At 45.6% G+C, this 14,595-nt stretch overlaps 1 protein-coding gene and 1 pseudogene across 5 annotated transcripts in view; one reads left to right on the forward strand and one right to left on the reverse strand.

Moving 5' to 3' along the window:
• Positions 1–208: 208 nt before the first annotated feature.
• Positions 209–14,595, forward strand: part of NFE2L2 (NFE2 like bZIP transcription factor 2) — a 35,312-nt gene continuing 20,925 nt past the window's right edge. The window contains exon 1 of one of the 4 annotated variants that reach the window (XM_082689400.1): positions 209–954. In XM_082689400.1, coding sequence (XP_082545526.1) covers positions 910–954 — 45 coding nt within the window. In that variant the 5' untranslated portion in view covers positions 209–909. Of the gene's footprint in view, positions 1,608–1,632; positions 2,113–14,595 lie in introns of those variants that run through there. The other 3 variants (XM_082689403.1, XM_082689402.1, XM_082689401.1) reach the window with 3 other exon arrangements.
• Positions 13,723–14,482, reverse strand: LOC309843726 (securin pseudogene; annotated as a pseudogene). The gene is made up of 2 exons (XR_014316536.1): positions 14,466–14,482; positions 13,723–14,424 (listed from the first exon to the last, which is right to left on the reverse strand). The product of XR_014316536.1 is annotated as a securin pseudogene (transcript).

A 14,595-nucleotide genomic window follows, 5' to 3' on the forward strand; every position in this document is an offset into this window, starting at 1 on the left:
CTGGTGGGAAAAGAAAACTCTTGCTAGGCCATACCGACCACTCTCCCGACCCAAAGAGACCTCCCCGTATGCCCTTGGCGATCTGGGCCCAGCGGGAGTGCCAGGGCGGGGGGAGTAAGCAGAGGGCGTTCAGGGTGACTGCGAGCACGAGATCCCCGCGCGGTCCAGATCTGCCCTGGGCGAGTCCCGCTGGCCCCCACCCCGGAGGGGACCGAGGGCGAGAGGGCAGTCCGCGTTGCGCAGGGCTTGGGTCCAAACCTCTAGCCCCCGCCCCCAGGGCTGGCGCCACTCTCGAGCGGAGGAGTGAGATAAAGTCCGGCAAGGTTCTGCATTTCCAAATCAGGGAGGCGCAACTCGGATACCGGCGCCTCTGCCGGGTCTCCAGGCGTGTTTGTTCCAACTGTTTAAACTGTTTCAAAGCGCCCGAATCCGAGCGACCTTCGGCAAACAACTCAATCTCGCGGGCCGAAAGCCTAGGTTTTACTTGCGGGGGGAGAAGGGTTTGAGCTCAGGAGGCGGAGAGCTAATACAACCCTCTTCCGGGCACCCCGCCCGCCCGTGGCCACCCATGGCTGCCCCCGGCCACCCACGGCCGACCCCAAGGACACCCCCACCCCTCGCCACCCGCGGCCAGGGAGCTTCTTGCGTCAGCTGGAGCGGGGGTGGGGGATTTTCGAAAGCTCGGCCTACGCCGCCAGCCCGGGAAGGAAGGACCCGGGCTCTCGCCCCGCCCTCGGGGGGGGCGGGAGGCGGAGCGGGGCAACATCCCGACTGGCCTCTCGGGCCGTGTCGCGGACTAGCGAGTGCCGGGGATCCTGGAGGAGCTACCGCCGCCCGGCCCGCGCCGCGCCTCGGCAACTGGGACACAGCCGCCGTCGGGGAGCGCCAGAGCACGGTCACCAGCTCATCATGATGGACTTGGAGCTACCGCCGCCCGGACTGCCGTCCCAGCAGGTGCTGCCCAGACCCTGGGAGCCCCGCGGTGGTGCCCGGACGGGGGCAGGGGAGTGAGGGAGCCGCGGACCGGGCGGGGACAGCCGCAGCCGGTGTCTCCCGTCTACCGCCGGAGTCCAGACTGCAGCGGCCGCACAGTAGAGCCGCTGCGTTTGCGCCGGGCCCGGGTCAGGAAAGGAGCGAGACCTCCGAGGGCCACGAGGACCCAAGGGGCAGCGAGGGGAGTAGGGGGTGCGGCCCCCGAGGGTGGATGGGTGGAGGCCAGGAGGCTTCGTTCTCGCGCGTAGGGGCCTCGCTAGCCGCGCGTCCCCAGCTTCCGGAGCTGGGACTCCGGAGCCCCAGCTGGCCCTCGGAGTTAGAGGTGGCTGGGCTGGAGGAGGGGGCGGACGCCGGCGGTCTGAGCCGGCGCGGCCCGGCCCTTCCGGGGCTGCGCTGCTCCTCCGCCTCGGAGCCGGCAAAAATGTGCCTAGTCACGGGGCCGCTCTCGGGGGAGTTGAGGGCCCCTCCGGACTGGGACCCGGAGCCCCCGCTCTGCCGCCGCCCCCATCCACGGCCTCGGTGGGAGCGGACTGTGACGCTGCGCGCCCACTCGCTGAGCCGTCCAAGAGCGCTCCTTTCCAGAGCAGTCCGTCGGTCTGTCTGTCGGATCGCTGGTAGGCAGCCTAGCGAGAAAGCCCAGCCCCCAGGGTGGGGGAGGGAAGAGGTCACGAAGTGCCGGGCGCGCTTTGATGCCCCGACGTGCGGCGGCCGTAGCGGCCCTGCGCGCTCGCTCGAGTAGTGGAAAAAGTTCGGACTCACAGATCCGAGGTCATCCCCTGGCAACGGGGCGGTAAATGGGGGGCGAGGCGGCGGACTGAGGTCGGATGCCGCCGCGCCCCAGCTCGATCCCCGCGCGGTGCCTCCCAGTGGCGCACGCCGCGTGCGTGGACTCGGCCTCCATGAGAGTGGCCGGTTGGCTGTCACGGCGGCCCTTGGTTGGCCCTTTCCTGCTTTATAGCGTGCAAACCTTGCCGCGCCAGGGCCAAGGGACAAGTTGGAGCTGTTGATTTGTTGCGCAATTGTTATTTTCCCCAGGGCGGCTTTGTCTTTGGATTTAACGTTTCAGAATTGCAGTTACAAAATGTGTAAAGCAGGATATTCTGTTCTGTGCTGTCAAGGGTAAGAGTTTCGAGTGTAGATTAGAAATTCTCTTGATTTTAGGTTGTTAGTAAAATTTCTGCTATCATAAACTATTTCTTCCTTGGATGCTTTATGTAGTTTTTCTGTTTTTTAAGAATTTGCCTCGATTTCTTAGCATGTTGCTTCTTTCGCTAAGGCAGAGGGAAGGGATACTTGTGTTTCATAGTGTTTTCCTAACAAGTTTTGTAAATTGTTGTAAAAGTGAAAAGTTTCTGTTCATACTTTGTAGGGACTTTTAAAGGAGTAGATATTTATACTTGAAACTGTTTTTGGTAATTGGTTCCTTAGGAAAAAATACTTGGTTCAAGGAAATGTGTAACGTAAAAAGTGCAGTAAGAGCGTATGTTTATATTCTTATCTGTGAAGCTTTACATTTATCTTGAAGATTTAAAGTAAGATTTTAGGGGCGCCTGGGTGGCTTAGTGGTTTGGGCTGCTGCCTTCGGCTCGGGTCATGATCTCAGGGTCCTGGGATCAAGCCCCACATCGGGCTCTCTGCTCCACAGGAAGCCTGCTTCCCTCTCTCTCTCTCTCTCTGCCTGCCTCTCTGCCTACTTGTGATCTCTGTCAAATAAATAAATAAAATCTTAAAAAAAAATAAAGTAAGATTTTAAGTTTTTGATAATTTATTGTGCTTTTTTCTTTGAAGCTGTTTACCTTGAACTTTCTCCCAGTAATGATTAGGATCGTATTCCCCCAACTCCCACGAGTATGAAGTAAATTGTGCTTTTCAATTTAGCTGCTATTCAACAGTATTCATATAGCTGTGTAGCCGTTTATATAGTAGTCTTCATGATCAAAGGATATGAGGCTAATGGACTTTTTGCTTTTCTAAACTGTAGCCTAGCGTCCTCTGTTATTCTTAAATAATATGGTAAAGAACTGTGATTTAATATTCCACGCATACAAAAGCTCAAAAAGCATGTGTACTGCTTTCTCTTTTAAAAGTGAATATACAGTTTTATTTGATAAGGTAACTACTTTTCCACCTTTAATCAGACATAATTTTCATATCTGAAGGCTATGAAAAAAATGGAGTAAAATTTAGAATCTGTTTGATCTTAAATAATTTTTGGTATTCTGGAAAGATTTCCATGGAGTCAAAATAGATTCTGACCTCTGTCAAAGAAATTGCAGGTGTGAGGTGGTATTAGGATGCAATTTCTCATTCTGTGTGTGGGGAGATGTTGATAAACAGGGTAGTATGGAGAGCCTTAGATTCTGTATTTCCGTTAAGTGGAAGGAACCATCCATTACCCTTTCCAAGGGTGTCTTGGGGAGTTAAAGTACTTTTATATGAGAAGGGATGAAGTTGATCTTGGACTAGACTGATAAGATTATTTTTAAAAAGAAAAATAGGACAGGCCTCTCATCTGAATGAATGTTGAGCAAAGAACACCTTGACTTTTTAAAATACGACTTTTTAGACTTTTGAGAGATTATAAAAGCCGCATGTTGGAGAATAAATACACAGTTCACAATAGTTTTTCTGCATTAAAAATAACTTGGGCCTTTTGGCATGTTTCTTTCTCATTAACTTGGGTTTTTATAAACAATACTGAGAAAAATAACTGTCTTTAAGATTACTGGGATGAGTTGAAAGCCAAATAGACTATTTTTTTCAATACTGACTTTCATTCAGGATGAAATATTCTTCAGAGCTATGTAGAAAAGAACCCCTCTGTGGACTGTAAGCACATCTTACAGTAGGTAGGAAATTGCCTACCTACTGGCTGGGCATAATTTAAAGGGGGTTTTGCATAAATAATATTTTCTCTTTAATTTTTCCTTGATCTGGGGGTAATTTTTCAGTGCAAACTCCTGGGTGCAGGAAGAATTTGGCATTAAGATGATACTAGATGAATTATTGGGCACTTCTTTCGTGCCAGGCGCTGCAATAATTGCTTCACATGCATAATTCCGCACTAACCCCATGGGAAATACTATTATCTCAAGTTTCCAGGGGGAGTAAATGGGCCAAGAGTCCTGCTTAAAGTGCCCCAACTATTTTTTAAAATTAATTCATCTGTTTATTTACATAATCCCTGCTCCCAGTATGGGGCTCAAACTCATGATCCCGAAATCAAGAGTCACACGCTCCTCTGACTGAGCCAGCCAGACACCAGAGGTGCCCCAACTATTATCGAGTGGTGAAGATGGGAATCAAACCTACATAGTCTGACTCCAGTGGCTTTTACTCACCGCTTCCAAAGTAGACCAGGACCACTTAAACTTTAAACAGAAGGAAAAGCTCCTACTTTATTTTAAAAGTGGATTAATTGAGGAAAAACCCAGGTAAGGAAAGGCAGGAATCAAAAAGATTGATCTCTGCACCTTTTCCACTTAACAAGAAATTCAGTAACTGTGTGTGTATTGGGGCAGGTGGACCTTAAATACAGTGAGAGTAAGTATAGCCTGTCAATGGAATTACTGCATGGGGGCCTTTTAAGGTACAGTCCTAGAGGGGTTTAATTTAGAGAGGCAAGACCTTTTTGTTGTTGTTGTTGTTCTAGATTTATTTTTAAGTTCTCTCTGTGCTCAGCTTGGGGTCAAACTCAAAACTCCGGGCTCAAGAGTCTCATGCTATAGTGAACCAGCCAGGCACCCCAGGACCACCCCAAAATTCTGGGATCTCAGCAGTGTTCCAGATTAAGGATAGGACTGGGGTTAAGACATCACATTCTTCAGGGACCATTTTCCTTTTTCTTAACTAAACCTGTTAGCTCCAGACTTTTTGTTTACCTTTATTCGTCTAGTTAGTTGGTATATTCTCCTGTTCCATTGGCTTTTTTTGTTTTCAAGTAGTAGTCAAAAATAAATTTGATAGTGAAGATACATAGTATGGCGAAGAGTGGGAGAGACAGGGTTGAACTAGGTTGAAGGTCAGTGGGTAGGATGGGGAGAACCTGAGTGGAAAATGGCTAGGAGAAACTTGTTGGCTCAAGTTAAGCACGGGTCTCTTGTTTGGGGCATTTCTGAATTGAAGCAAGCATAAGAGCTCCCATCTGTCTTGTTGAAGCTTAAATTAGGGTTTTGAGTTAGTACATTTCAAAATTAAATATATTATTTCTTAGTCTTTATTGTTAAACAAGGGACTTTCAGAATTATTGTCTTATTCATCTAATTAAGGATGCTGCCATCGAGTGGATCATGGTCCAGCCACTATGAAGGTTTGCTGAAATCTGCTGCACACCAAGATACAGGAACAGAGGTTTCCTAAATGCAGTATTTGGCCTGCCTCCTTTACCTTTGGCTGTATGTTTGTTTTAAATTTCCTGTAATATGGAGAAAAGAATTTATATTTTGGTAATACTATTTCTAGGGGTTACTAAGATTTCACTGCCACCTGCTTTTATTTTTTTTTTATTTTTTTTTTTTAAGATTTTATTTATTTGACAGAGAGAGATCACAGGTAGGCAAAGCAGTAGGCAGGGGATGGGGAAGGGGAGGGGGGAAGCAGGCTCCCTGCTGAGCAGAGAGCCTGATGTGGGGCTGGTTCCCAGGACTCTGAGATCATGACCTGAGTGGAAGGCAGAGCTTAACCCACTGGGCCACCCAGGCGCCCCTGTCACCTGCTTTTAAATATGCTCCAACAAATGTTTAAACAGCTCTAAGATACAGGCCAAGGCTTTTTCAATTGCTCAGTTGGTAATGGTATGTTTTCTTGTTTGAAACAAAAGCAAAAATACATTCAAGTTAATAATATTTACATTCTCAAACAGTATTGGAGCGGGTAAATGGTGTTCTTACACTAACCTCCCATACACATGGACACCCCCCTCAAAAAATTAAGACTGCTAAACAGAATTCCATTCTGCCTAAAGTTGGGAGTTTTCTGTGGGTCAGCCCCTGCTACAAAAAACTGTTTAACTATTAAAAGTTTTAGGAAGAGGGCACCTGGCTGGCTCAGTTGGTAGAGCATACAACTCTGGCTCTCAGGGTCATGAGTTTGATCCCTACGTTGGGTGTAGAGATTACTTTATAAAAAAAAAGAAGAAGATGAAGAAAAAGAAGGATTTTAGGAACTCTTAGTGTAGAAGGCACTTTTAACCAGTCATCTTTGTTGCATGTGACCTATAATACCTTTGTGTCATAAAGCCTCATATATATGAGAGTTGCTGTGTATGTAAGCATGTAAATTTATTTGGCTTAAACTCTGGTGGTAAAGAGAAATCTAGGACAGGAGAAGGATTTAGATCACCAAGTCCATCTTTCAATGGTCCTGTTGATAACTGACTCTTGAGACTCATTATAATCCCATCAAGAGCCTGTGTTCTGGAGGATTAAAAAAAATTCCTTGGCAAAGCTAAGTAGTCATTCCTTTCTCACAAGCCTGGAAATGGAGACTTTGGGGCTGGAGGAACAGTATAGTGGCCAGATCTGAGCTCTCCATTGCCTTTGTTTTATTTTGTTTTGGTTTGTTTTTTTTTAAGTAAGTGAAGAATGATTGTGTAAGAAAAGAAAAAAATTGAATCATTTTGGCTTTGAAGCCTGAACCTAGACTTCTTATTTTCTGTTAGCAATTTTATTAAATTGCTTTTAAAAATCTCTGATACTTGTCTTGACTGTGTTTCTTTTTTTTTTCCCCTGTACACCTAGATTGTAAATTCATTAAAAGCTGGGCATAGAATTTATATTTGTGTCCTTTTTTTTTTTTTAAGAACAGCGTTTTGAGCTAGAATTCCCATGCCGTATATTCCACCTATTATAACAAATTCAGTGACTTAGTGTGTTCAGAGTTGTGGAGCCATCACCACAGTCAATTTTAGAACATTCTCATCACCCTAGAAAGAAAGCCCGTACTTACTAGCAGTAACTCCCCATTTCTTTTCAGCTCCCTTAGTCCCGGGTAACCGTGCAGCCATCCCAGTCTCAGTGGAGTCGTCTATTCTGGATATAGCGTATAAATGAAATCATACCATTTTGTGTGATTGGTTTCTTTCAATTGATGTGTTTATAAAGTCCGACCATGGGGTAGCACAGGACTTAATTTCTTTCTGTTGCAGAGTACTATTCTACTGTATGGATACCCCCCATTTAATTTATCTAATCATCAGTTGATGGGCTTTTGGGTTATTTCTACTTTACCTGTTTCTTTTTGTTCCCTGCAACAGTGGTTCTTAAATTTTGTTGTCTGGTAGAATCACCATCAGTATTTCAAAATACTGACATCCAGGCCTTATCCCTCTTTTTTTTTTTTTTTTTTTTTAAAGATTTTATTTATTTATTTGACAGAGAGAGTTCACAGTAGACAGAGAGGCAGGCAGAGAGAGAGAGAGGGAAGCAGGCTCCCTGCTGAGCAGAGATCCCGATGCGGGACTCCCAGAATCCTGAGATCATGACCTGAGCCAAAGGCAGCAGCTTAACCCACTGAGCCACCCAGGCGCCCCCAGGCCTTATCCCTCATTAAATGAAAAGTCTGTGATGATGGGACCCAGGCAGCAAGTTTTTGTTTCGTTTTTGTTTTTAAAGCTTCTGAAAAGGGATTCCAGTATGCAGTCAGGTTTATGAACCAGTGCCCTAGAGCCCCAAGCTCAGGTCTTGGTACCCATCGAAGATACGGTATTCGAATGTCTGTCTTAAATCCATGAAAAGAAGTGGTTTTATATTTAATCACTGACCTTCACAACCTAAGGTTACACCTAAATCTGGGAACTCTTTTAAGATGCCTGGCAAAATGTTTGAAATTCAGTATATATAACTTGAGCTCTTTAAGCTCTTGAAGTTGATTTGGGTGGCGATTTTGTTATCAAAACGTTTTCTCCAAGTGGGTCAGAATTTTCCTGTCCTTGGTGGGGAACGTGACCTGTGATTGGGACTCGCACAGAAAAGGCAGTGAGGGCTGTGTGCTTGGGTACATGCTGGGGAGCCTGGCGGTCAGGACAGACTTTGCTTTATTCCAGGAAGTTCCTTGCTCTGCATTCCTTGGCCTCATTATCCTATTTAAAAAGAACAAAAACCTTAAATCTACAAGGCAGCTTTTAGCAATTCATTTTTTTGACTCCCTGTGTTCTGCCTGGTGAAGTCTACTTTATATTCCGACCTCAGTGGCTGCAAGTTGTACTTAGCTGAATAGCTTTCTGCTGTATGTCTTTGAAAACAGGCTAATTTCTGTATCATTTGCGAGTGTTAAATGGCACAGGAGTACCCCCGGGGAGAACTGAAGGTGCGGTTCGGGGCCTTCTGAAGCTGGCGTAGCCCCGCCTGGCGGACGGGGTGGGAACAGGCAGCGCGCTCCAGCCTCTGCACAAAATAACACACATGCATGTAGAAGCCGGCCTATTCCAGTCTGAGGAATTAGAATCCAGGGGAGAAGGATTATGGTGTTTTGTTGCTTTCTGTGAACAGAACTGGAACACAGGTATGACACACAGTGAACCGTAGTGTTCTGTAGAATGCTGCTGCTTCTATAGGAGCTTGAGGTTTGACCTTTTTGCTGCTCTGTTTTATAGTATTGAATTGATCGGGGAGTCTTGCTGCTGTGTCTGCAGTGTTGAGGAGCCTTGAATTTTTTGATACAGGGGAAAATAAAAAGTATTAACGTTAAAATTCTGGTAATGAAAACCACCCAAAACAAAAACTGTATTTTTTAATTGAAGTAGGGAAAAAAATGGCCAATATTTGAAGTTGTTTTTGTTCTTGGTAAGTCTCAATGAAACATAATTAAAATATACATTGAGAGAACAGCCCCAAAGGACAGGAACAGGGCTGGTTTACATTGTGCTAGCTGTGGGCCCTGGCCTGTGTGTTTTTCTGCTGGTTCCCAGGCTGAGATGAGGACCAAGAATAAGAACCATTCTGTGAATTCAGGCTTTTTTTTTTCCCCTCCTCCAGAGACAGAGGCTCACCCTATGCTGGCAAATTCTTTTTTTTTTTTTTAAGATTTTACCTATTCGACAGAGAGAGATCAAAAGCAGGCAGAGAGAGAGGAAAAAGCAGGCTCTCCCAGGAGCAGAGAGCCTGATGTGAGGCTCGATCCCAGGACCCTGGGATCATGACCTGAGCTGAAGGCAGAGGCTTTAACCCACTGAGCCACCCAGGCGCCCCCTGTGCTGGAAAATTCTTTACCCAGCTGCGTGTTTGAGAGAATCCTTGGGGCAGTGGATTGAGAATAGGATGATGACTCTGTGAAGGAAAATATCAGGTTCTATTTGACATGGGGGAAAGGTTCTATCATGAAAGGGAAAGAGATTGGGAGGAAAAAGAAAACTAGCTTAAGGGATTTCTTTTAATGAACCCAGGGAGAATATAGACCTTTTGGATTCTTCCTGTGGAATTTTTTTTTTTTTTTAATTTATTTGACAGAGATCACAAGTAGGCAGAGAGGCCGACAGAGAGAGAGAGGAAGAAGTAGGCTCCCTGCCAAGTAGAGAGCCTGATGTGGGGCTTGATCCCAGGACCCTGGGATCATGACCTGAGCCAAAGGCAGAGGCTTAACCCACTGAGCCACCCAGGCGTCCTGGACCTGGAATTTTTAACTGAAGATCTTCTAAATCTTACTACTTTGCAGCTTGCCCTTAGATTCTCTATGTGAGGACAGGGAGAGCATTTTCGAGTATTTACTTGTGCTGTTTACACTCATAACCTTTAGTTCTTGTAATGACCCTGATAATACAGGTTTGGGTCGTTCTTGAGAAAACTCTTTGGAGAAGTTAAGGAGTCCAGAGTTCAATTTAGGAAACCAGAAACCACATGATATTTCAAGCAGGGAATTTAATATAGGAAATTAATTCTTTAGGTGATGGGCAGACAACCCAGAGATGAGCAGCCAGAAGTTGGCACCATGTCAGGAGCTGGCAGCCCTGAGAGAAGGGCTCTCCCTCCCACCCCCCAGCACCCCTCCTGTACCCCTTCTACTTAGCTGAGTGCACATATGTGACCACTGGGCAATTCAGTCATAATGTAGTCTTAGAAATTCCTGTGGAGGACAGACACAGTCTCCACTCAGGGAGTTCCCAGTTTGGGGGAGTGCCCCCATTGTTGCTGAGTCATGTGCTTCTTTCCCCTTTGAGGTGTCCCTGGGATGCAAGGGCAGGATAGATTACGCTTAGGGCTGCTTCTGGTGTTGCTGAAGGACTTTGGCCTCTGGGTCCTGAACTTGAGGAGTTCAGAAAGGAGGGGGAAAATATCTTGAGAGCTGGGGAACCTCACATCTTTTCTCATTGATCCTAATAAATAAAGCCTTTTCTTGCGCAGAGAGATGGGAATAGAAATGACTCCCCTAGATAGCTCATCCTTCTCCCTTTCTTCAGCATTGCTGGTGAAGGTGGTAATGGGTGGGGGGGAGGGAGGAGGACAATTATTCTTTGCAGTTCACCTTTTACCAACTCACTAACTCACTTCTGGTGTGAGAAAGAGTCAGCCTTTTGGTGTTACAAGACATCTGAATAGAGACAGCTAGCGATTTTGTAGGGAAGGGAAGGAAGAGAAGCTAACGATCACTGAATACCTGCTAGCACTGTAGTAAGTCTTGGGCATGTTCTCTTACTTGATCTTGACAATAAATCTATGGTGATAAGAGCCATTACCTCCATTTTACAGACGAGGAAACCATTCAAAGAGGTTAATTAAGTAACTTCTCCAGGGCCATGGCCCTTCCAATGGCAGAACAGGAATTTAGAATGCCCATTGTCCCTGTCCTCCCCCTCCCTGTTTTCCTCCTTCCTTCCATTTCTTCTTTGCTTGTCTAATGACTGTGAGTGTTGTGTTAGGTGCTCAAGAGTGAGGGACTCCTTTACAAAGATGAATCAAGGCAGTGTCCCTACCTCATGGATCTTGCTCAGTGTTTATCGGAAGGAGTGAGTGCTGCTGGCACAGGGGCTGGACTTCTCTTTGGTGTGGAGGACTGTCCCACATTCCAGGATATTCAGCACCATTGTGACAACTAGAAAATCCATTCTTCATCCCCATCCAGGATCAGTTGCTCCACAGGGCTAGTCCCAGCCTCATTGGAACCACAGTGATCCGCCAACTTCTAGAGCTATTTTGAAGCTAGGACGTTACTGTTCCCAGGAAAGCTAAGGATATTACAGTAATCCCTTATTATCCGTGGGGATAAGTTCAGGACCCCCAGTGGATGCCTGAACCCAAGATAGTGCTAAACCCTATACATACTATGATTTTCCTATACCTACATACCTGGGACAAAGTTTAATTTATTATTTAGGCACAGTAAGAGATTAACAACAGCATGATAAAATTGTAAAAATGACAATTGTAACAATGTAATGTAATAAAAGTTAAGAAGTGGTCTCTGAAAATACTATTCTATACTCACTCTTCTTGCGAAGACGTCAGATGATAAAATGCCCACGTAATGCGATGAAATGAATGACGTAGGCCTTGCTATGGCTGCTGTTGACCCTGTGACAATACATCAAGAGAGGATCATCTGCCTCTGGACTTTGGTTGACTGCAGGTCACTGAAAGTGGTGGAGAATGAAACCGTGGATCAGGGGCCTCTCCATGGGTCCTTCCCTTGTTCTTTGTAGGGAAGCCCCCATCTCCTCAGATGGCAGCGTATTCACACCTTTTATTCTGAACTAGAAGGGAGTGATAGAGAAAGTGATGAAAGCTCCAGAAACGAGAAAGCCAAGTACATTTCATTTATTCCGGTCGAGTGTCGGGTCCAGTTCACTTAACACAGAGTTCAGTGTCATTTGATGCCCTAATCCTTCCCCTGCTGATAGTTACCATTTCTCAGGCCTACAGCTGCAGGGAACCTGTCCTCACAAGATAAACTACACATTGTTTCAAGTTTTCAAGATGAAGTTAAAGGTCATGTACCATTATTATCTCTCTGGGTCTTTACTGCCATTTCTACTGGGACTTCGTGAAGAAGTCTTGAATACTGCATATAGAATAGTTGAAGAGGTTAAGACCTTATGGTAATAGATCGATGCTTTGAAAAAAATCAGAATATGGGGGCCAAGTGAGTTTGCCATGTTTGACCGTCAGTCTGAGGGATATAACTGTTGTCCTGTAAGAACATACACTTAGCATTTATGTTGACTGATGTGTTACTCAGGTTGCAAGATTCTTTGGTGGATATTTGAAGATACTATCTTGTTGATTCCCACAAAAAATCAATTATATGGTTAACTTGAAGGGGGGAGGTGTTTATAGTTTTTAAGGTGTGATACATTGTTTTTAGTAGAGCACCCAAGGAGTAATTTGAAGTATTGGTAACTATGAAGTGAATTTAATAAATAAATAATTTTTCTGTGGCTAGTAGTTGGGTCATAACTGATATCAAACATGGTATCTTTGTTATTTAATTATTTAAATAATTAGAATTCTTTGATCCCAGATGCCTTAGGTATTCAGTTAAAATACTGAATCCTGAGCCTAAATGAATACTTAACTCATTCCACAAATATTTATTAGGTACTTACACACCCTAGGAACTTCCAGGGCATGAAATTAATAGATAATACAGCAAGATAATACCAAGATAATACAGCAAATGTGTTGTCTCTTCTTGAAGGACTTTTGCTGTTCAAATAGCCCTCCTCCCAATCAATCCCTTTGCTCTTTGTAAACCTAGATTGTACATGTTTCATATCCGTGAGCATAAATTACTTTAAATCTGTGTCACCTCTGCTTATGGTATGACTTTCTCTAGGGCAGGGACAAAAAATGTGTGTTTGTTTTTTTGTTTAAGATTTTATTTATTTAGGGGCGCCTGGGTGGCTCAGTGGATTAAGCCGCTGCCTTCGGCTCAGGTCATGATCTCGGTGTCCTGGGATCGAGCCCCGCATCGGGCTCTTTGCTCAGCGGGAGCCTGCTTCTCTCTCTCTCTCTGCCTGACTCTCTGCCTACTTGTGATTTCTCTCTCTGTCAAATAAATAAATAAAATCTTTAAAAAAAAAAAAAAAGATTTTATTTATTTATTTGCCAGAGAGAGAGAGAGAGAGCGAGCACAGGCAGGCTGAGTGGCAGCAGAGGCAGAGGGAGAAGCAGGCTCCCTGCTGAGCAAGGAGCCCGATGTGGGACTCGATCCCAGGACGCTGGGATCGTGACCTGAGCCGAAGGCAGCTGCTTAACCAACTGAGCCACCCAGGCGTCCCAAAAAATGTTTTTATTCATTTTTATAACTCTGGTGTCTGGCATCGTGCCTAGTGTCCATGTAGTAGTAGTTGCTCAGTAAAGTGAGGGCACGCCTGTTCCTGCCCCCCATGAGCTTGGTATTTATACGAGCTCATGGTGACGTGTGACAGTTCTGTGACAGTACAGAGGAGAAAATGTTATTTCCAACTGGGGTACTCAGAGGCGACATCCTGGAGGAGGTAGCGTTTTAACTAGTTTTTGTTGTTTTAAGTTAGTCATATTTCTTTGGCTCACACTTCTGTTGGAAGCCTCAAGAAGGGTGCAGGCAGGAGCTAGGCTCTGGCAACCGATTGGGTCACTAGGGGTGAAAAGGTTAATCTGGGGCTGACTGTAGAGAGTCCTAGAGTGCCCACAGGTGCTGTTTCAAGTTTTATGTACAGAGCTCAAAATCACAGGCTTTGAAAAGGGCAAGACACGTGAGTTGGATGTGGACAGGAAGTTGTTATGGCCCATGAATCAGAAGAGGACGGGCTGGAGGCCCGTTTTTTTTTTTTTTTTTTTTTTTTTTTTCTGTTAAAGAGTTGCTTTATTAATACAAAACATACAAACTATTAAATGCTAAGTAGTTTAAATATCTAAGTCATAGCAAACAGGTGGCAATTCAACATCCAGGGTCGACAGAACACTTGGAGACTGCAACAGATTAGACTCCCATGGTGGAGAGGGAATCTTCAGAGGTGAAGGGGGGCCCAGGTGTAACAGCTTTTCAAGCTCCCTCTCCTCATCAAGGATCATGAGAGGCACTCCATTCAAGGGGAGGTGTGCAATCTGGTGTTCTTCAGGCAGGTCGAAACTCTCAAAATCTAAAGGATTGAAGGGAAAGAATTTTTCTATTTCTGGGTAGGTGTCATCAGAGGCAGGAACAGAGCTTTTTGCTTTGACAGTCTTCTCAGTCACCTTTTTGGCAGAGAAGGTTGGCTGCTTCTGTTTGAGAGGTCCACTAGTCTTTACTGAATTTTCTGTGGCTCTGTTGACAGTTCCCAAAGCCTTTCTGGCAACTCTAGGTACAGCTGCTTGAGCATCAAACATTTTGCCTACCCGTGGTGTTGAAACCTGAGATCTCCCATCTAAAGCTTTGACTGGAGTCCTCGACCCCAGCTTCAGCCCGTCCTTGGGAGCCACAGGGGTCCCCGGTTCTCCATTTTCCTTATCAACAAAGATCAGGGTAGCCATTCTGGACCAGCTTCCTCCTCGCGGGACCCGCGCGCCCAGCCAGTCACAAACCCACGGTCCACCCACTTCAGGACCAACAGCCAATCTCATCCAAACTCAAGCTCGCACACCCTGCTGTTCCAGTGTTGTAAGAGAAAGCGTTTGCCACTGTATTCATTCCCCTGATGGGAAGGGAGGGAGG

This window comes from Mustela nivalis, assembly GCF_964662115.1.
Source record: "Mustela nivalis genome assembly, chromosome: 11".
NCBI lineage: Eukaryota > Metazoa > Chordata > Mammalia > Carnivora > Mustelidae > Mustela > Mustela nivalis.